The 21,723-nt window shown below is 54.7% G+C and overlaps 1 protein-coding gene across 1 annotated transcript; it reads left to right on the forward strand.

Moving 5' to 3' along the window:
* The first annotated feature begins 1,176 nt into the window (after positions 1–1,176).
* On the forward strand, positions 1,177–1,846 carry gbp (glycogen synthase kinase binding protein). The gene has a single exon (XM_079239964.1). It carries the CDS (start codon positions 1,256–1,258, stop codon positions 1,718–1,720), a length of 465 nt encoding a protein of 154 aa, XP_079096090.1. The 5' UTR covers positions 1,177–1,255; the 3' UTR covers positions 1,721–1,846.
* The last annotated feature ends 19,877 nt before the right edge of the window (positions 1,847–21,723 follow it).

Consider the following 21,723-nt stretch of genomic DNA (forward strand, 5'->3'; position numbering starts at 1 on the left):
ACAATTTTTAATGAAATTAAACTGAAATAATTTAGATGTTTATGTTTCTGTGTGTGTGTTTATTTGTATGTGTGTGTGTGTGTGTTTATTTATATGTGTGTGTGTTTATTTATATGTGTGTGTGTGTGTGTTTATTTATATGTGTGTGTATTTATTTATATGTGTGTGTGTGTGTGTTTATTTATATGTGTGTGTGTTTATGTGTGTGTGTTTATTTATATGTGTGTGTGTGTGTTTATTTATATGTGTGTGTGTGTGTGTTTATTTATATGTGTGTGTGTTTATTTATATGTGTGTGTGTGTGTTTGTGTGTTTATTTATATGTGTGTGTGTGTGTGTTTATTTATATATGTGTGTGTTTATTTATATGTGTGTGTGTGTTTATTTATATGTGTGTGTGTGTGTGTTTATTTATATGTGTGTGTGTGTGTGTTTATTTATATATGTGTGTGTGTTTATTTATATGTGTGTGTGTTCCAAGTTGTGCCTTGTGTGTAACCCTGACAGCTTGCAGTTCTCTCTCACTCAGTCGTACGCGCGCGCGCGCGCATGCAGCGGTGTGATTGGCTGCGTCCCACGCGGTGTGTATCGTAGCTCCTTATATGGTGCTGAGCTGCGTGGGGGAGGGGGGGTTAACTGGTTCAGCTTCTCAGAAACAGAACACCATGTTCGGCACACGCGCGCGCGCGTGTCCTCGTGGTATTGTCTCCGTAAACAGAGCGCGTGCGGCACGTCCTCACGCAGATCAGCTGTTTTCCCCCAGTCTGGCACCAGAACCGGCCGGTCCGGTCCAACAGAACCCTGACAATCACACAACGCACGCAGCAACACGCACGAGCCTGGGTTCGGTTCGGCAGTTCATAGAGCGGAACCAGCTGAGTAGTTCTGATGGGCCCGGCAGTTATGTAATGCTGGCCCGGACGGACCGGTCCACTGCAGGGAGTGGGGGGGGGGGGGGGGGTCTGGTGGAACCGGGACCAGCTGGACCTCCTGGGTCTAAAGTTCGGCTGTGTGACATGTAGCAGGTTCTGTTTAGGGATGAAGGGCGTGACGGTACCAGACCCTGTTCTGTGTGCCGGTACTGGTTCCGTCCCCCGCCCCCCCGCAGGAGAATGGTTCGGTCCGTCTGACGTCATCCTTTGTTTACAAATCAAACGGCTTGTTGGTCGAGGCGGAGCGCGTGCTGAGAGCGAGGAGCGGTCCGGAGGCTTCATTCATCCCGGCCCAGACTACAGAACCAAACCGAACCGCCAGGATGCCGTGTCGGAAGGAGAACTACATCCTGCTGGAGCAGTCCGTGACCGTGGGGTCGGCGGAGGTGGACGCGCTGGTCGCGCGGATCGGAGACGCGCTGCAGCTCCACAACAACAGCGGCGGCCGTCAGACCGCGTCCTGCCGCCTGCGCGGTAGCGGCAAGCCTGCCTCATGCGGCGGCGCGGCGCCTCCACCTCAGCGGAGCTGCTGCATGCGGCTCCGGTCCAACCGGGCCAGCAGCAGAACCAACCCGTACCGCATCCCCGGGTCCAACGGGGACCGGGACTGGGACCAGATGAGGCCGTGGACCCGGAAGCGGATCGTGGAGGAGGACGACCCGCACCGACTCCTGCAGGAGCTGCTCCTGTCCGGGAACCTGATCAAGGAGGCGGTGAGGAGGCTGCAGTTCTCCGGACCGGACTGTGGAGACTTCCCCCGGACCGCGGACAACCTGTCCTGCTCCTAACGGAACCAGAACTTCTAATGGAGCCTGTCTAGTTGAAGGACCGGACGCGCTCGGACTATTTAGACCGAATCAGACCGGACTCCGGTTCCGTTGGAACCCGGTGGTCGTTAGGCGAGCTGGCAGGCCGTGGGGGTCCGGTTCTGGTGGTCCAGAACTAGCAGAACTTTACTGGTGTTGTTCTTAACATCCGGGCTTTTCTGCTGTTTTTTTTTTTTTTTCCTTGGGGGGGGGGGGGGGGGGGGGGGGGGGGGGGGGGGGTCAGCATGAGACCGTAAACACCCCCCCCCCCCCCACACACACACACACACACACACCCTGATCACCTTCAGCTCCGTCTGGTCCAGGTAGAGGACAGCGGCTGTTGGGGGGGGGGGGGGGGGTTCACTTGTCAGGAATTCCTTCAGGAGTTCAGAGTTTTGTTGGTTTTGTGTGTAATGAGTCACGTGACTGCTTCGTACCGGAGCTCCGATCGTTCCTGACTGATCAGGATCTTCTGTTGTCTTAATAAACACCTGTTTTCACCTGCTTCTGCGCGTGCGTGTATGTGTGCGTGTGTGTTCAACGTGCTGAATGAGACGTTCATGATCACACCATCAAGACTCCCCTACCAGGTCTTTGCAGGACCGGGTCTCTGCGGGACCAGGTCTTTGCAGGACCAGGTTTATCTAGGACCAGGTCTCTGGAATACCAGGTCTCTGCAGGACCGGGTCTCTGCAGGACTGGGTCTCTGCAGGACCGGGTCTCTGCGAGAACAGGTCTACGCAGGACCAGGTCCTGCACAGACCTGGAAAAACCAGGAAGGAAAACCTCCATCTGGACCAGAACCAGGAAGGAAAACCTCCATCTGGACCAGAACCAGGAAGGAAAACCTCCATCTGGACCAGAACCAGGAAGGAAAACCTCCATCGGAACCAGAACCAGGAAGGAAAACCTCCATCAGGACCAGAACCAGGAAGGAAAACCTCCATCAGGACCAGAACCAGGAAGGAAAACCTCCTGCAGTGTAATGATAGCTGATATCCTTCAGGGGGCAGCAGAGCATCGTGGATGTTCCCGCTGCTGATCAGTCTGATGGTTGATTGGTTCTGATGGACCTTGCAAAAGAATCTGGTTCTAGATCAGCAGGTAGAACAAGTGAGCTCATGAGATAATATCACCTCTTCTAAAATCATGATTCACTGGGATGATGATCTAGATTCTTGTTCTGATCCGCTTCCTGTCAACTTTGATTTATACTCTCATTGGATGGTGATCAGAGAACGTCTGAAGTGTGAGGGAACCACATTATATGCTGCTATAAAGAGAATACGATTCCTGCCAGCAGAGCTGAGAACATCCAAAAGGATGAATGGGGACCTTGTGCACCTTGCTCCAGGATCTACATGTCCACCTCGCTCCGTGTTCCACATGTCTTCTAACACGCTCTAGTTTCTACATGTCTTCTAACACGCTCTAGTTTCTACATGTCTTCTAACACGCTCTAGTTTCTACATGTCTTCTAACATGCTCTAGTTTCTACATGTCTTCTAACACGCTCTAGTTTCTACATGTCTTCTAACACGCTCTAGTTTCTACATGTCTTCTAACACGCTCTAGTTTCTACATGTCTTCTAACACGCTCTAGTTTCTACATGTCTTCTAACACGCTCTAGTTTCTACATGTCTTCTAACACGCTCTAGTTTCTACATGTCTTCTAACACGCTCTAGTTTCTACATGTCTTCTAACACGCTCTAGTTTCTACATGTCTTCTAACACGCTCTAGTTTCTACATGTCTTCTAACACGCTCTGTGTTCTACATGTCTTCTAACACGCTCCGTGTTCTACATGTCCTCCACCTCGCTCCGTGTTCTACATGTCCTCCACCTCGCTCCGTGTTCTACATGTCCTCCACCTCGCTCTGTGTTCTACATGTCCTCCACCTCGCTCTGTGTTCTACATGTCCTCCACCTCGCTCCGGGTTCTACATGTCCTCCACCACGCTCCGTGTTCTACATGTCCTCCACCTCGCTCCGGGTTCTTTATGTCCTCCACTTCGCTCCGTGTTCTTTATGTCCTCCACTTCGCTCCGTGTTCTACATGTCTTCCACCTCGCTCCGGTTTCTACATGTCCTCCACCTCGCTCTGTGTTCTACATGTCCTCCACCTCGCTCTGTGTTCTACATGTCCTCCACTTCGCTCCGTGTTCTACATGTCCTCCACCTCGCTCTGTGTTCTACATGTCCTCCACCTCGCTCCGTGTTCTACATGTCCTCCACCTCTCTCCGTGTTCTACATGTCCTCCACTTCGCTCCGTGTTCTACATGTCTTCCACCTCGCTCCGGTTTCTACATGTCCTCCACCTCGCTCTGTGTTCTACATGTCCTCCACCTCGCTCCGTGTTCTACATGTCCTCCACTTCGCTCCGTGTTCTACATGTCTTCCACCTCGCTCCGGTTTCTACATGTCCTCCACCTCGCTCTGTGTTCTACATGTCCTCCACCTCGCTCTGTGTTCTACATGTCCTCCACCTCGCTCCGTGTTCTACATGTCCTCCACTTCGCTCCGTGTTCTACATGTCTTCTAACACGCTCTGTGTTCTACATGTCCTCCACCTCGCTCCGTGTTCTACATGTCCTCCACCTCGCTCCTGGTTCTACATGTCCTCCACCTCGCTCCGGGTTCTACATGTCCTCCACCTCGCTCCGGGTTCTACATGTCCTCCACCTCGCTCCGGGTTCTACATGTCCTCCACCTCGCTCCGGGTTCTACATGTCCTCCACCTCGCTCCGTGTTCTACTTGTCGTCCACCTCGCTCCATGTTCTACATGTCCTCCACCTCGCTCTGTGTTCTACATGTCCTCCACCTCGCTCCGGGTTCTACATGTCCTCCACCTCGCTCCGGGTTCTACATGTCCTCCACCTCGCTCCGGGTTCTACTTGTCGTCCACCTCGCTCCGTGTTCTACATGTCCTCCACCTCGCTCCGGGTTCTACATGTCCTCCACCTCGCTCCGGGTTCTACATGTCCTCCACCTCGCTCCGGGTTCTACATGTCCTCCACCTCGCTCCGTGTTCTACTTGTCGTCCACCTCGCTCCGTGTTCTACATGTCCTCCACCTCGCTCTGTGTTCTACATGTCCTCCACCTCGCTTCGTGTTATACATGTCCTCCACTTCGCTCCGTGTTCTACATGTCTTCTAACACGCTCTGTGTTCTACATGTCCTCCACCTCGCTCCGTGTTCTACATGTCCTCCACCTCGCTCCTGGTTCTACATGTCCTCCACCTCGCTCCGGGTTCTACATGTCCTCCACCTCGCTCCGGGTTCTACATGTCCTCCACCTCGCTCCGGGTTCTACATGTCCTCCACCTTGCTCCGTGTTCTACATGTCCTCCACCTCGCTCCGGGTTCTACATGTCCTCCACCTCGCTCCGTGTTCAACATGTCCTCCACCTCGCTCCGTGTTCTACATGTCCTCCACCTCGCTCCGTGTTCTACTTGTCGTCCACCTCGCTCCGTGTTCTACTTGTCGTCCACCTCGCTCCGTGTTCTACATGTCCTCCACCTCGCTCTGTGTTCTACATGTCCTCCACCTCGCTCCGGGTTCTACATGTCCTCCACCTCGCTTCGTGTTATACATGTCCTCCACTTCGCTCCGTGTTCTACATGTCTTCTAACACGCTCTGTGTTCTACATGTCCTCCACCTCGCTCCGTGTTCTACATGTCTTCTAACAGGCTCTTGGTTCTTCATGTCTTCTAACACGCTCTGTATTCTACATGTCCTCCACCTCGCTCCTGGTTCTACATGTCCTCCACCTCGCTCCGTGTTCTACATGTCCTCCACCTCGCTCCGGGTTCTACATGTCCTCCACCTCGCTCCTGGTTCTACATGTCCTCCACCTTGCTCCGGGTTCTACATGTCCTCCACCTCGCTCCGGGTTCTACATGTCCTCCACCTCGCTCCTGGTTCTACATGTCCTTCACCTCGCTCCGGGTTCTACATGTCCTTCACCTCGCTCCGTGTTCTACATGTCCTCCACCTCGCTCCGGGTTCTACATGTCCTTCACCTCGCTCTGTGTTCTACATGTCCTCCACCTCGCTCCGGGTTCTACATGTCCTTCACCTCGCTCCGGGTTCTACATGTCCTTCACCTCGCTCTGTGTTCTACATGTCCTCCACCTCGCTCCGGGTTCTACATGTCCTCCACCTCGCTCCGGGTTCTACATGTCCTTCACCTCGCTCCGTGTTCTACATGTCCTCCACCTCGCTCCGTGTTCTACATGTCCTCCACCTCGCTCCGGGTTCTACATGTCATCGACCTCGCTCCGGTTTCTACATGTCCTCCACCTCGCTCCGTGTTCTACATGTACTTCACCTCGCTCCGTGTTCTAAATGTCCTCCACCTCGCTCCGGGTTCTACATGTCATCGACCTCGCTCCGGGTTCTACATGTCCTCCACCTCGTTTCGGGTTCTACATGTACTTCACCTCGCTCCGTGTTCTAAATGTCCTCCACCTCGCTCCGGGTTCTACATGTCATCGACCTCGCTCCGGGTTCTACATGTCATCGACCTCGCTCCGGTTTCTACATGTCCTCCACCTCGCTCCGTGTTCTAGATGTCCTCCACCTCGTTTCGGGTTCTACATGTACTTCACCTCGCTCCGTGTTCTAAATGTCCTCCACCTCGCTCCGGTTTCTACATGTCCTCCACCTCGCTCCGGTTTCTACATGTCATCGACCTCGCTCCGGGTTCTACATGTCCTCCACCTCGCTCCGGGTTCTACATGTCCTCCAGCCCGCTCCGTGTTCTATATGTCCTCCACCACGCTCCGTGTTCTACATGTCTTCTAACACACTCAAGAATCAACATGTCGTCTAAGACGCTCCGGGTTCTACATGTCCTCCACCTCGCTCCGGGTTCTACTTGTCCTCCACCTCGCTCCGTGTTCTACATGTCCTCCACTTCGCTCCGTGTTCTACATGTCCTCCACCTCGCTCCGGTTTCTACATGTCCTCCACCTCGCTCCGTGTTCTACATGTCCTCCACTTCGCTCCGTGTTCTACATGTCCTCCACCTCGCTCCGTGTTCTACATGTCTACTAACATGCTCTGTGTTCTACATGTCCTCCACCTCGCTCCGGGTTCTACATGTCTTCTAACACGCTCAAGGTTCTACATGTCTTCTAATCGGCTCCATGTTCTACATGTCCTCCACCTCGCTCCGTGTTCAACATGTCCTCCACCTCGCTTCATGTTCTACATGTCCTCCACCTCGCTCCGGGTTTTACATGCCATCCACCTCGCTCCGTGTTCAACATGTCCTCCACCTCGCTCCGTGTTCAACATGTCCTCCACCGCGCTCCGTGTTCAACATGTCCTCCACCGCGCTCCGTGTTCTACATGTCCTCCACCTCGCTCCGTGTTCTACATGTCTTCTAACACGCTCGAGGTTGTACATGTCTTCTAATAAGCTCCATGTTCTATATGTCCTCCACCTCGCTCTGGGTTCTACATGTCCTCCACCTCGCTCCGGGTTCTACATGTCCTCCACCGCGCTCCGTGTTCAACATGTCCTCCACCGCGCTCCGTGTTCTACATGTCCTCCACCTCGCTCCATGTTCTACATGTCCTCCACCTCGCTCCGGGTTCTACATGTCCTCCACCTCGCTCCGTGTTCAACATGTCCTCCACCGCGCTCCGTGTTCTACATGTCCTCCACCTCGCTCCGTGTTCTACATGTCCTCCACCTCGCTCCGGGTTCAACATGTCCTCCACCTCGCTCCGTGTTCAACATGTCCTCCACCGCGCTCCGTGTTCTACATGTCCTCCACCGCGCTCCTGGTTCTACATGTCCTCCACCTCGCTCCGTGTTCTAGATGTCCTCCACCTCGTTTCGTGTTGTACATGTCCTCCACCTCGCTCTGGGTTTTACATGTACTCCACCTCGCTCCGTGTTCTACATGTCCTCCACCTCGCTCCGTGTTCTACATGTCCTTCACCTCGCTCCGTGTTCTACATGTACTCCACCTCGCTCCGTGTTCTACATGTCTTCTAACACACTCAAGAATCAACATGTCTTCTAACACGCTCCGGGTTCTACATGTCCTCCACCTTGCTCCGGGTTCTACATGTCCTCCACCTCCCTCCGGGTTCTACATGTCCTCCACCTCGCTCCTGGTTCTACATGTCCTCCACCTTGCTCCGTGTTCTACATGTCCTCCACCTCGCTCCGGGTTCTACATGTCCTCCACCTCTCTCCGGGTTCTACATGTCCTTCATCTCGCTCCGGGTTCTACATGTCATCGACCTCGCTCCGGTTTCTACATGTCCTCCACCTCGCTCCGTGTTCTAGATGTCCTCCACCTCGTTTCGGGTTCTACATGTACTTCACCTCGCTCCGGGTTCTACATGTCCTCCACCTCCCTCCGGGTTCTACATGTCCTCCACCTCGCTCCGGGTTCAACATGTCTTCCACCTCGCTCCGTGTTCTACATGTCCTCCACCTCGCTCCGGGTTCTACATGTCCTCCACCTCGCTCCGTGTTCTACATGTCCTCCACCTCGCTCCGGGTTTTACATGTCCTTCACCTCGCTCCGTGTTCTAGATTTCCTCCACCTCGTTTCGGGTTCTACATGTCCTCCACCTCGCTCCGTGTTCTACATGTCCTCCACCTCGCTCCGGGTTCTACATGTCCTCCACCTCGCTCCGGGTTCTACATGTCATCGACCTCGCTCCGGTTTCTACATGTCCTCCACCTCGCTCCGTGTTCTAGATTTCCTCCACCTCTTTTCGGGTTCTACATGTCCTCCACCTCGCTCCGTGTTCTACATGTCCTCCACCTCGCTCCGGGTTCTACATGTCCTCCACCTCGCTCTGGGTTTTACATGTCCTTCACCTCGCTCCGTGTTCTAGATTTCCTCCACCTCGTTTCGGGTTCTACATGTCCTTCACCTTGCTTCGTGTTCTACATGTACTCCACCTCGCTCCGGGTTCTACATGTCCTCCACCTCGCTCCGGGTTCTACATGTAATCGACCTCGCTCCGGTTTCTACATGTCCTCCACCTCGCTCCGTGTTCTAGATTTCCTCCACCTCGTTTCGGGTTCTACATGTCCTCCACCTCGCTCCGTGTTCTACATGTCCTCCACCACGCTCCGGGTTCTACATGTCTTCTAACACACTCAAGAATCTACATGTCTTCTAACACGCTCCATGTTCTATATGTCCTCCACCACGCTCCGGGTTCTACATGTCTTCTAACACACTCAAGAATCTACATGTCTTCTAACACGCTCCGGGTTCGACATGTCCTCCACCTCGCTCCGGGTTCTACATGTCCTCCACCTCGCTCCGTGTTCTACATGTCCTCCACCTCGCTCTGGGTTCTACATGTCCTCCACCTCGCTCTGGGTTTTACATGTCCTTCACCTCGCTCCGTGTTCTAGATTTCCTCCACCTCGCTCCGGGTTCTACATGTCCTCCACCTCGCTCCGGGTTCTACATGTTATCGACCTCGCTCCGGTTTCTACATGTCCTCCACCTCGCTCCGTGTTCTAGATTTCCTCCACCTCGTTTCGGGTTGTACATGTCCTTCACCTTTCTTCATGTTCTACATGTCCTCCACCTCGCTCCGGGTTCTACATGTCCTCCACCTCGCTCCGGTTTCTACATGTCCTCCACCTCGCTCCGTGTTCTACATGTCCTCCACCTCGCTCCGGGTTCTACATGTCATCGACCTCGTTCCGGTTTCTACATGTCCTCCACCTCGCTCCGTCTTCTAGATTTCCTCCACCTCGTTTAGGGTTCTACATGTCCTTCACCTTGCTCCGTGTTCTACATGTCCTCCACCTCTCTCCGGGTTCTACATGTCCTCCACCTCGCTCCGGGTTCTACATGTCCTCCACCTCGCTCCGTGTTCTACATGTCCTCCACCTCGCTCCGGTTTCTACATGTCCTCCACCTCGCTCCGTGTTCTAGATGTCCTCCACCTCGTTTCGGGTTCTACATGTCCTTCACCTTGCTCCGTGTTCTACATGTCCTCCACCTCGCTCCGGGTTCTACATGTCCTCCACCTCTCTCCGGGTTCTACATGTCCTTCACCTCGCTCCGTGTTCTACATGTCCTCCACCTCGTTTCGGGTTCTACATGTCCTCCACCTCGCTCCGGGTTCTACATGTCCTTCACCTCGTTCCGTGTTCTACATGTCCTTCACCTCGCTCCGGGTTCTACATGTCATCGACCTCGCTCCCGTCTCTACATGTCCTCCACCTCGCTCCGTGTTCTAGATGTCCTCCACCTCGTTTCGGGTTCTACATGTCCTTGACCTCGCTCTGTGTTCTACATGTCCTCCACCTCGCTCCGGGTTCTACATGTCATCGACCTCGCTCCGGTTTCTACATGTCCTCCACCCCGCTCCGTGTTCTACATGTCCTCCACCTCGCTCCGGGTTCTACATGTCCTCCACCTCGCTCCGGGTTCTACATGTCCTCCACCTCGCAGCGTGTTCTACATGTCCACCTCGCTCCGGGTTCTACATGTCCTCCACCTCGCTCCGGGTGCTACATGTCCTCCAACTCGCTCCGTGTTCTACATGTCCTCCACCTCGTTTCGGGTTCTACATGTCCTTCACCTCGCTCCGTGTTCTACATGTCCTCCACCTCGCTCCGGTTTCTACATGTCCTCCACCCCGCTCCGTGTTCTACATGACCTCCACCTCGCTCCGGGTTCTACATGTCCTCCACCTTGCTCCGTGTTCTACATGTCCACCTCGCTCCGGGTTCTACATGTCCTCCACCTCGCTCCGGGTTCTACATGTCCTCCACCTCGCTCCGTGTTCTACATGTCCTCCACCTCGCTCCGTGTTCTACATGTCCTCCACCTCGCTCCGTGTTCTACATGTCCTCCACCTCGCTCCGGGTTCTACATGTCCTCCACCTCGCTCTGGGTTTTACATGTCCTTCACCTCGCTCCGTGTTCTAGATTTCCTCCACCTCGTTTCGGGTTCTACATGTCCTTCACCTTGCTTCGTGTTCTACATGTCCTCCACCTCGCTCCGGGTTCTACATGTCATCGACCTCGCTCCGGTTTCTACATGTCTTCCACCTCGCTCCGTGTTCTAGATGTCCTCCACCTCGTTTCGGGTTCTACATGTCCTTCACCTCGCTCCGTGTTCTACATGTCCTCCACCTCGCTCCAGGTTCTACATGTCATCGACCTCGCTCCGGTTTCTACATGTCCTTCACCTCGCTCCGTGTTCTACATGTCCTCCACCTCGCTCCAGGTTCTACATGTCCTCCACCTCGCTCCGGGTTCTACATGTCCTCCACCTTGCTCCGTGTTCTACATGTCCACCTCGCTCCGGGTTCTACATGTCCTCCACCTCGCTCCGGGTTCTACATGTCCTCCACCTCGCTCCGGGTTCTACATGTCCTCCACCTCGCTCCGGGTTCTACATGTCATCGACTTCGCTCCGGTTTCTACATGTCCTCCACCTCCCTCCGTGTTCTGCATATCCTTCACCTCGCTCCGTGTTCTAGATTTCCTCCACCTCGTTTCGGGTTCTACATGTCCTTCACCTTGCTTCGTGTTCTACATGTCCTCCACCTCGCTCCGGGTTCTACATGTCATCGACCTCGCTCCGGTTTCTACATGTCCTCCACCTCCCTCCGTGTTCTGCATATCCTTCACCTCGCTCCGTGTTCTAGATATCCTCCACCTCGTTTCGGGTTCTACATGTCCTCCACCTCGCTCCGGGTTCTACATGTCCTCAACCTCGCTCCGTGTTCTACATGTCCTCCACCTCGCTCCGTGTTCTACATGTCCTCCACCTCGCTCTGGGTTTTACATGTCCTTCACCTCGCTCCGTGTTCTAGATTTCCTCCACCTCGTTTCGGGTTCTACATGTCCTTCACCTTGCTTTGTGTTCTACATGTCCTCCACCTCGCTCCGTGTTCTACATGTCCTCCACCTGGCTCTGGGTTCTAAATGTCATCGACCTCGCTCCGGTTTCTACATGTCCTCCACCTCGCTCCGTGTTCTAGATTTCCTCCACCTCGTTTCGGGTTCTACATGTCCTCCACCTCGCTCCGGGTTCTACATGTCCTCCACCTCGCTCCGTGTTCTACATGTCTTCCACCTCGCTCCGGGTTCTACATGTCATCGACCTCGCTCCGGTTTCTACATGTCCTCCACCTCTCTCCGTCTTCTAGATTTCCTCCACCTCGTTTAGGGTTCTACATGTCCTCCACCTCGCTCCGTGTTCTACATGTCCTCCACCTCTCTCCGGGTTCTACATGTCCTCCACCTTGCTCTGTGTTCTAGATGTCCTTCACCTCGCTCCATGTTCTATATGTACTCCACCACGCTCCGGGTTCTACATGTCTTCTAACACACTCAAGAATCTACATGTCTTCTAACACGCTCCGGGTTCTACATGTCCTCCACCTCGCTCCGGGTTCTCCATGTCCTCCACCTCGCTCCGGGTTCTACATGTCCTCCACCTCGCTCCGGGTTCAACATGTCCTCCACCTCGCTCCGTGTTCTACATGTCCTCCACCTCGCTCCGGTTTCAACATGTCCTCCACCTCGCTCCGTGTTCTACATGTCCTTCACCTCGCTCCTTGTTCTACATGTCCTTCACCTCGCTCCGTGTTCTACATGTCCTCCACCTCGCTCCGGGTTCTACATGTCCTCCACCTCGCTCCGTGTTCTACATGTCCTCCACCTCGTTTCGGGTTCTACATGTCTTCCACCTCGCTCCGTGTTCTACATGTTCTCCACCTCGCTCCGGGTTCTACATGTCCTCCACCTCGCTCCGGGTTCTACATGTCCTCCACCTCGCTCCGTGTTCTACATGTCCTCCACCTCGCTCCGGGTTCTACATGTCATTGACCTCGCTCCGGTTTCTACATGTCCTCCACCTCGCTCCGTGTTCTAGATGTCCTCCACCTCGTTTCGGGTTCTACATGTCCTTCACCTTGCTCCGTGTTCTACATGTCCTCCACCTCGCTCCGGGTTCTACATGTCCTCCACCTCTCTCCGGGTTCTACATGTCCTTCACCTCGCTCCGTGTTCTACATGTCCACCACCTCGTTTCGGGTTCTACATGTCCTCCACCTCGCTCCGGGTTCTACATGTCCTTCACCTCGTTCCGTGTTCTACATGTCCTTCACCTCGCTCCGGGTTTTACCTGTCATCGACCTCGCTCCGGTTTCTACATGTCCTCCACCTCGCTCCGTGTTCTAGATGTCCTCCACCTCGTTTCAGGTTCTACATGTCCTTGACCTCGCTCTGTGTTCTACATGTCCTCCACCTCGCTCCGGGTTCTACATGTCATCGACCTCGCTCCGGGTTCTACATGTCCTCCACCTCGCTCCGGGTTCTACATGTCCTCCACCTCGCTCCGTGTTCTACATGTCCACCTCGCTCCGTGTTCCACATGTCCTCCACCTCGCTCCGTGTTCTACATGTCCTCCACCTCGCTCCGGGTTCTACATGTCATCGACCTCGCTCCGGTTTCTACATGTCCTCCACCTCGCTCCGTGTTCTAGATTTCCTCCACCTCGTTTCGTGTTTTACATGTCCTCCACCTCGCTCCGGTTTCTACATGTCCTCCACCTCCCTCCGTGTTCTGCATATCCTTCACCTCGCTCCGTGTTCAAGATATCCTCCACCTCGTTTCGGGTTCTACATGTCCTCCACCTCGCTCCGGGTTCTACATTTCCTCCACCTCGCTCCGTGTTCTACATGTCCTCCACCTCGCTCTGGGTTTTACATGTCCTTCACCTCGCTCCGTGTTCTAGATTTCCTCCACCTCGTTTCGGGTTCTACATGTCCTCCACCTCGCTCCGGGTTCTACATGTGATCGACCTCGCTCCTGTTTCTACATGTCCTCCACCTCGCTCCGTGTTCTAGATTTCCTCCACCTCGTTTCGGGTTCGACATGTCCTCCACCTCGCTCCGTGTTCTGCATATCCTCCACCTCGCTCCGTGTCCTACATGTCCTCCACCTCGCTCCGGGTTCTACATGTCCTCCACCTCGCTCCGGGTTCTACATGTCATCGACCTCGCTCCGGTTTCTACATGTCCTCCACCTCGCTCCGGTTTCTACATGTCCTCCACCTCGCTCCGGTTTCTACATGTCCTCCACCTCGCTCTGGGTTCTAAATGTCATCGACCTCGCTCCGGTTTCTACATGTCCTCCACCTCGCTCCGTGTTCTAGATTTACTCCACCTCGTTTCGGGTTCTACATGTCCTCCACCTCGCTCCGGGTTCTACATGTCCTCCACCTCGCTCCGTGTTCTACATGTCCTCCACCTCGCTCCGGGTTCTACATGTCATCGACCTCGCTCCGGTTTCTACATGTCCTCCACCTTGCTCTGTGTTCTAGATGTCCTTCACCTCGCTCCATGTTCTATATGTACTCCACCACGCTCCGGGTTCTACATGTCTTCTAACACACTCAAGAATCTACATGTCTTCTAACACGCTCCGGGTTCTACATGTCCTCCACCTCGCTCCGGGTTCTCCATGTCCTCCACCTCGCTCCGGGTTCTACATGTCCTCCACCTCGCTCCGGGTTCAACATGTCCTCCACCTCGCTCCGTGTTCTACATGTCCTCCACCTCGCTCCGGTTTCAACATGTCCTCCACCTCGCTCCGTGTTCTACATGTCCTTCACCTCGCTCCTTGTTCTACATGTCCTTCACCTCGCTCCGTGTTCTACATGTCCTCCACCTCGCTCCGGGTTCTACATGTCCTCCACCTCGCTCCGTGTTCTACATGTCCTCCACCTCGTTTCGGGTTCTACATGTCTTCCACCTCGCTCCGTGTTCTACATGTTCTCCACCTCGCTCCGGGTTCTACATGTCCTCCACCTCGCTCCGGGTTCTACATGTCCTCCACCTCGCTCCGTGTTCTACATGTCCTCCACCTCGCTCCGGGTTCTACATGTCATTGACCTCGCTCCGGTTTCTACATGTCCTCCACCTCGCTCCGTGTTCTAGATGTCCTCCACCTCGTTTCGGGTTCTACATGTCCTTCACCTTGCTCCGTGTTCTACATGTCCTCCACCTCGCTCCGGGTTCTACATGTCCTCCACCTCTCTCCGGGTTCTACATGTCCTTCACCTCGCTCCGTGTTCTACATGTCCACCACCTCGTTTCGGGTTCTACATGTCCTCCACCTCGCTCCGGGTTCTACATGTCCTTCACCTCGTTCCGTGTTCTACATGTCCTTCACCTCGCTCCGGGTTTTACCTGTCATCGACCTCGCTCCGGTTTCTACATGTCCTCCACCTCGCTCCGTGTTCTAGATGTCCTCCACCTCGTTTCAGGTTCTACATGTCCTTGACCTCGCTCTGTGTTCTACATGTCCTCCACCTCGCTCCGGGTTCTACATGTCATCGACCTCGCTCCGGGTTCTACATGTCCTCCACCTCGCTCCGGGTTCTACATGTCCTCCACCTCGCTCCGTGTTCTACATGTCCACCTCGCTCCGTGTTCCACATGTCCTCCACCTCGCTCCGTGTTCTACATGTCCTCCACCTCGCTCCGGGTTCTACATGTCATCGACCTCGCTCCGGTTTCTACATGTCCTCCACCTCGCTCCGTGTTCTAGATTTCCTCCACCTCGTTTCGTGTTTTACATGTCCTCCACCTCGCTCCGGTTTCTACATGTCCTCCACCTCCCTCCGTGTTCTGCATATCCTTCACCTCGCTCCGTGTTCAAGATATCCTCCACCTCGTTTCGGGTTCTACATGTCCTCCACCTCGCTCCGGGTTCTACATTTCCTCCACCTCGCTCCGTGTTCTACATGTCCTCCACCTCGCTCTGGGTTTTACATGTCCTTCACCTCGCTCCGTGTTCTAGATTTCCTCCACCTCGTTTCGGGTTCTACATGTCCTCCACCTCGCTCCGGGTTCTACATGTGATCGACCTCGCTCCTGTTTCTACATGTCCTCCACCTCGCTCCGTGTTCTAGATTTCCTCCACCTCGTTTCGGGTTCGACATGTCCTCCACCTCGCTCCGTGTTCTGCATATCCTCCACCTCGCTCCGTGTCCTACATGTCCTCCACCTCGCTCCGGGTTCTACATGTCCTCCACCTCGCTCCGGGTTCTACATGTCATCGACCTCGCTCCGGTTTCTACATGTCCTCCACCTCGCTCCGGTTTCTACATGTCCTCCACCTCGCTCCGGTTTCTACATGTCCTCCACCTCGCTCTGGGTTCTAAATGTCATCGACCTCGCTCCGGTTTCTACATGTCCTCCACCTCGCTCCGTGTTCTAGATTTACTCCACCTCGTTTCGGGTTCTACATGTCCTCCACCTCGCTCCGGGTTCTACATGTCCTCCACCTCGCTCCGTGTTCTACATGTCCTCCACCTCGCTCCGGGTTCTACATGTCATCGACCTCGCTCCGGTTTCTACATGTCCTCCACCTTGCTCTGTGTTCTAGATGTCCTTCACCTCGCTCCATGTTCTATATGTACTCCACCACGCTCCGGGTTCTACATGTCTTCTAACACACTCAAGAATCTACATGTCTTCTAACACGCTCCGGGTTCTACATGTCCTCCACCTCGCTCCGGGTTCTCCATGTCCTCCACCTCGCTCCGGGTTCTACATGTCCTCCACCTCGCTCCGGGTTCAACATGTCCTCCACCTCGCTCCGTGTTCTACATGTCCTCCACCTCGCTCCGGTTTCAACATGTCCTCCACCTCGCTCCGTGTTCTACATGTCCTTCACCTCGCTCCTTGTTCTACATGTCCTTCACCTCGCTCCGTGTTCTACATGTCCTCCACCTCGCTCCGGGTTCTACATGTCCTTCACCTCGTTCCGTGTTCTACATGTCCTTCACCTCGCTCCGTGTTCTACATGTCCTCCACCTCGTTTCGGGTTCTACATGTCTTCCACCTCGCTCCGTGTTCTACATGTTCTCCACCTCGCTCCGGGTTCTACATGTCCTCCACCTCGCTCCGGGTTCTACATGTCCTCCACCTCGCTCCGTGTTCTACATGTCCTCCACCTCGCTCCGGGTTCTACATGTCATCGACCTCGCTCCGGTTTCCACATGTCCTCCACCTCGCTCCGGGTTCTACATGTCCTCCACCTCGTTTCGGGTTCTACATGTCCTTCACCTTGCTCCGTGTTCTACATGTCCTCCACCTCGCTCCGGGTTCTACATGTCCTCCACCTCTCTCCGGGTTCTACATGTCCTTCACCTCGCTCCGTGTTCTACATGTCCTCCACCTCGTTTCGGGTTCTACATGTCCTCCACCTCGCTCCGGGTTCTACATGTCCTTCACCTCGTTCCGTGTTCTACATGTCCTTCACCTCGCTCCGGGTTTTACCTGTCATCGACCTCGCTCCGGTTTCTACATGTCCTCCACCTCGCTCCGTGTTCTAGATGTCCTCCACCTCGTTTCGGGTTCTACATGTCCTTGACCTCGCTCTGTGTTTTACATGTCCTCCACCTCGCTCCGGGTTCTACATGTCATCGACCTCGCTCCGGGTTCTACATGTCCTCCACCTCGCTCCGGGTTCTACATGTCCTCCACCTCGCTCCGTGTTCTACATGTCCACCTCGCTCCGTGTTCCACATGTCCTCCACCTCGCTCCGGGTTCTACATGTCCTCCACCTCGCTCCGTGTTCCACATGTCCTCCACCTCGCTCCGTGTTCTACATGTCCACCTCGCTCCGTGTTCTACATGTCCTCCACCTCGCTCCGTGTTCTAGATGTCCTCCACCTCGTTTCGGGTTCTACATGTCCTTGACCTCGCTCTGTGTTTTACATGTCCTCCACCTCGCTCCGGGTTCTACATGTCATCGACCTCGCTCCGGGTTCTACATGTCCTCCACCTCGCTCCGGGTTCTACATGTCCTCCACCTCGCTCCGTGTTCTACATGTCCACCTCGCTCCGTGTTCCACATGTCCTCCACCTCGCTCCGTGTTCCACATGTCCTCCACCTCGCTCCGTGTTCTACATGTCCACCTCGCTCCGTGTTCTACATGTCCTCCACCTCGCTCCGGGTTCTACATGTCATCGACCTCGCTCCGGTTTCTACATGTCCTCCACCTCGCTCCGTGTTCTAGATTTCCTCCACCTCGTTTCGTGTTTTACATGTCCTCCACCTCGCTCCGGTTTCTACATGTCCTCCACCTCCCTCCGTGTTCTGCATATCCTCCACCTCGCTCCGGGTTCTACATTTCCTCCACCTCGCTCCGTGTTCTACATGTCCTCCACCTCGCTCTGGGTTTTACATGTCCTTCACCTCGCTCCGTGTTCTAGATTTCCTCCACCTCGTTTCGGGTTCTACATGTCCTCCACCTCGCTCCGGGTTCTACATGTGATCGACCTCGCTCCGGTTTCTACATGTCCTCCACCTCGCTCCGTGTTCTAGATTTCCTCCACCTCGTTTCGGGTTCTACATGTCCTCCACCTCGCTCCGTGTTCTGCATATCCTCCACCTCGCTCCGGGTTCTACATGTCCTCCACCTCGCTCCGGGTTCTACATGTCATCGACCTCGCTCCGGTTTCTACATGTCCTCCACCTCGCTCCGGTTTCTACATGTCCTCCACCTCGCTCCGGTTTCTACATGTCCTCCACCTCGCTCCGTGTTCCACATGTCCTCCACCTCGCTCCGGGTTCTACATGTCCTCCACCTCGCTCCGTGTTCCACATGTCCTCCACCTCGCTCCGTGTCCTACATGTCCTCCACCTCGCTCCGGGTTCTACATGTCCTCCACCTCGCTCCGGGATCTATATGTCCTCCACCTCGCTCCGGGTTCTACATGTCTTCTAACACGCTCCGGGTTCTACATGTCTTCCACCTCGCTCCGTGTTCTACATGTCCTCCACCTCGCTCCGGGTTCTACATGTCCTCCACCTCGCTCCGGGTTCTACATGTCGTCGACCTCGCTCCGGTTTCTTCATGTCCTCCACCTCGCTCCGGTTTCTACATGTCCTCCACCTCGCTCCGTGTTCTACATGTCCTCCACCTCGCTCCGTGTTCCACATGTCCTCCACCTCGCTCCGTGTTCTACATGTCCTCCACCTCGCTCCGGGTTCTACATGTCCTCCACTTCGCTCCGGGTTCTACATGTCCTCCACCTCGCTCCGGGTTTTATATGTCCTCCACTTCGCTCCGTGTTCTACATGTCCTCCACCTCGCTCCGGGTTCTACATGTCCTTCACCTCGCTCCGTGTTCTACATATCCTCCACCTAGCTCCGTGTTCTACATGTCCTCCACCTCGCTCCGTGTTCTACATGTCCTCCACCTCGCTCCGTGTTCTACATGTCCTCCACCTCGCTCCGTGTTCTACATGTCCTCTACCTCGCTCCATGTTCTGCATGTCCTCCATCTCGCTCCGTGTTCTACATGTCCTCTACTTAGCTCCGTGTTCTGCATATCCTCCACCTCGCTCCGGGTTCTACATGTCCTCCACCTCGCTCCGTGTTCTACATGTCCTCCACCTCGCTCCGTGTTCTACATGTCCTCTACCTCGCTCCGTGTTCTGCATATCCTCCACCTCGCTCCGTGTTCTACATGCCCTCCACCTCGCTCCGGGTTCTACATGTCCTCCACCTCGCTCCGTGTTCTACATGTCCTCCACCTCGCTCCGTGTTCTACATGTCCTCCACCTCGCTCCGTGTTCTGCATATCCTCCACCTCGCTCCGTGTTCCACATGTCCTCCACCTCGCTCCGTGTTCTACATGTCCTCCACCCCGCTCCGTGTTCTATATGTCCTCCACCTCGCTTCGGGTTCTACATGTCCTCCACCTCGCTTCGGGTTCTACATGTCCTCCACCTCTCTCCGTGTTCTACATGTCCTCCACCTCTCTCCGTGTTCTACATGTCCTCCACCTCTCTCCGTGTTCTACATGTCCTCCACCTCGCTCCGTGTTCTACATGTCCTCCACCTCGCTCCGTGTTCTACATGTCCTCCACCTCTCTCCGTGTTCTACATGTCCTCCACCTCTCTCCGTGTTCTACATGTCCTCCACCTCGCTCAGTGTTCTACATGTCCTCCACCTCTCTCCGTGTTCTACATGTCCTCCACCTCTCTCCGTGTTCTACATGTCCTCCACCTCGCTCCGTGTTCTACATGTCCTCCACCTCTCTCCGTGTTCTACATGTCCTCCACCTCGCTCCGGGGTCTGCATATCCTCCACCTCGCTCCGTGTTCTACATGTCCTCCACCTCGCTCCGGGTTCTACATGTCCTCCACCTCGCTCAGTGTTCTACATGTCCTCCACCTCTCTCCGTGTTCTACATGTCCTCCACCTCGCTCCGTGTTCTACATGTCCTCCACCTCTCTCCGTGTTCTACATGTCCTCCACCTCGCTCCGGGGTCTGCATATCCTCCACCTCGCTCCGGGTTCCACATGTCCTCCACCTCGCTCCGGGTTCTGCATATCCTCCACCTCGCTCCGTGTTCTACATGTCCTCCACCTCGCTCCGGGTTCTACATGTCTTCCACCTCGTTCCGTGTTCTACATGTCTTCTCACATGCTCTAGGTTCTACATGCCTTCTAACACGCTCCGTGTTCTACCTGTCCTTCACCTCGCTCCATGTTCTACATGCCCTCCACCTCACTCCGTGTTCAACATGTCCTCCACCTCGCTCCGTGTTCTTCATGTCCTCCACCTCGCTCCGGGTTCTACATGTCCTCCACCTCGCTCCGGGTTCTGCAAATCCTCCACCTCGCTCCGTGTTCTACATGTCCTCCACCTCGCTCCGGGTTCTACATGTCTTCCACCTCGTTCCGTGTTCTACATGTCTTCTAACATGCTCTAGGTTCTACATGCCTTCTAACATGCTCTGTGTTCTACATGTCCTCCACCTCGCTCCGTGTTCTACCTGTCCTCCACCTCGCTCCATGTTCTACATGCCCTCCACCTCGCTCCGTGTTCAACATGTCCTCCACCTCGCTCCGTGTTCTACATGTCCTCCACCTCGCTGCGTGTTCTACATGTCCACCACCTCGCTCCGGGTTCTACATGTCCTCCACCTCGCTCCGTGTTCAACATGTCTTCTAACACGCTCTAGGTTCTACATGTCTTCTAACACGCTCTAGGTTCTACATGTCTTCTTACACGTTCTGTGTTCTACATGTCCTCCACCTCGCTCCGTGTTCTATATGTCTTCCACCTCGTTCCGTGTTCTACATGTCTTCTAACACGCTCTGTGTTCTAAATGTCCTCCACCTCGCTCCGGGTTCTACATGTCTTCCACCTCGTTCCGTGTTCTACATGTCTTCTAACATGCTCTAGGTTCTACATGTCTTCTAACACACTCCGTGTTCTACATGTCCTCCACCTCGCTCAGTGTTCAACATGTCTTCTAAAACGCTTTAGGTTCTACATGTCTTCTAACACGTTCTGTGTTCTACATGTCCCCCACCTCGCTCCGTGTTCTACATGTCCTCCACCTCGCTCCGTGCTCAACATGTCTTCTAACACGCTCTAGGTTCTACATGTCTTCTAACACGTTCTGTGTTCTACATGTCCCTCACCTCGTTCCGTGTTCTACATGTCCTTCACCTCGCTCCGTGTTCTATATGTCCTCCACCTCGCTCCGTGTTCTATATGTCCTCCACCACGCTCCGTGTTCTACATGTTCTCCACCTCGCTCCGGGTTCTACATGTCCTCCACCTCGCTCCGGGTTCTACATGTCCTCCACCTCGCTCCGTGTTCTACATGTCCTCCACCTCGCTCCGGGTTCTACATGTCATCGACCTCGCTCCGGTTTCCACATGTCCTCCACCTCGCTCCGTGTTCTAGATGTCCTCCACCTCGTTTCGGGTTCTACATGTCCTTCACCTTGCTCCGTGTTCTACATGTCCTCCACCTCGCTCCGGGTTCTACATGTCCTCCACCTCTCTCCGGGTTCTACATGTCCTTCACCTCGCTCCGTGTTCTACATGTCCTCCACCTCGTTTCGGGTTCTACATGTCCTCCACCTCGCTCCGGGTTCTACATGTCCTTCACCTCGTTCCGTGTTCTACATG

This window comes from Telmatherina bonti (genome assembly GCF_933228915.1).
Source record: "Telmatherina bonti genome assembly, chromosome: 5".
Lineage (NCBI taxonomy): Eukaryota > Metazoa > Chordata > Actinopteri > Atheriniformes > Telmatherinidae > Telmatherina > Telmatherina bonti.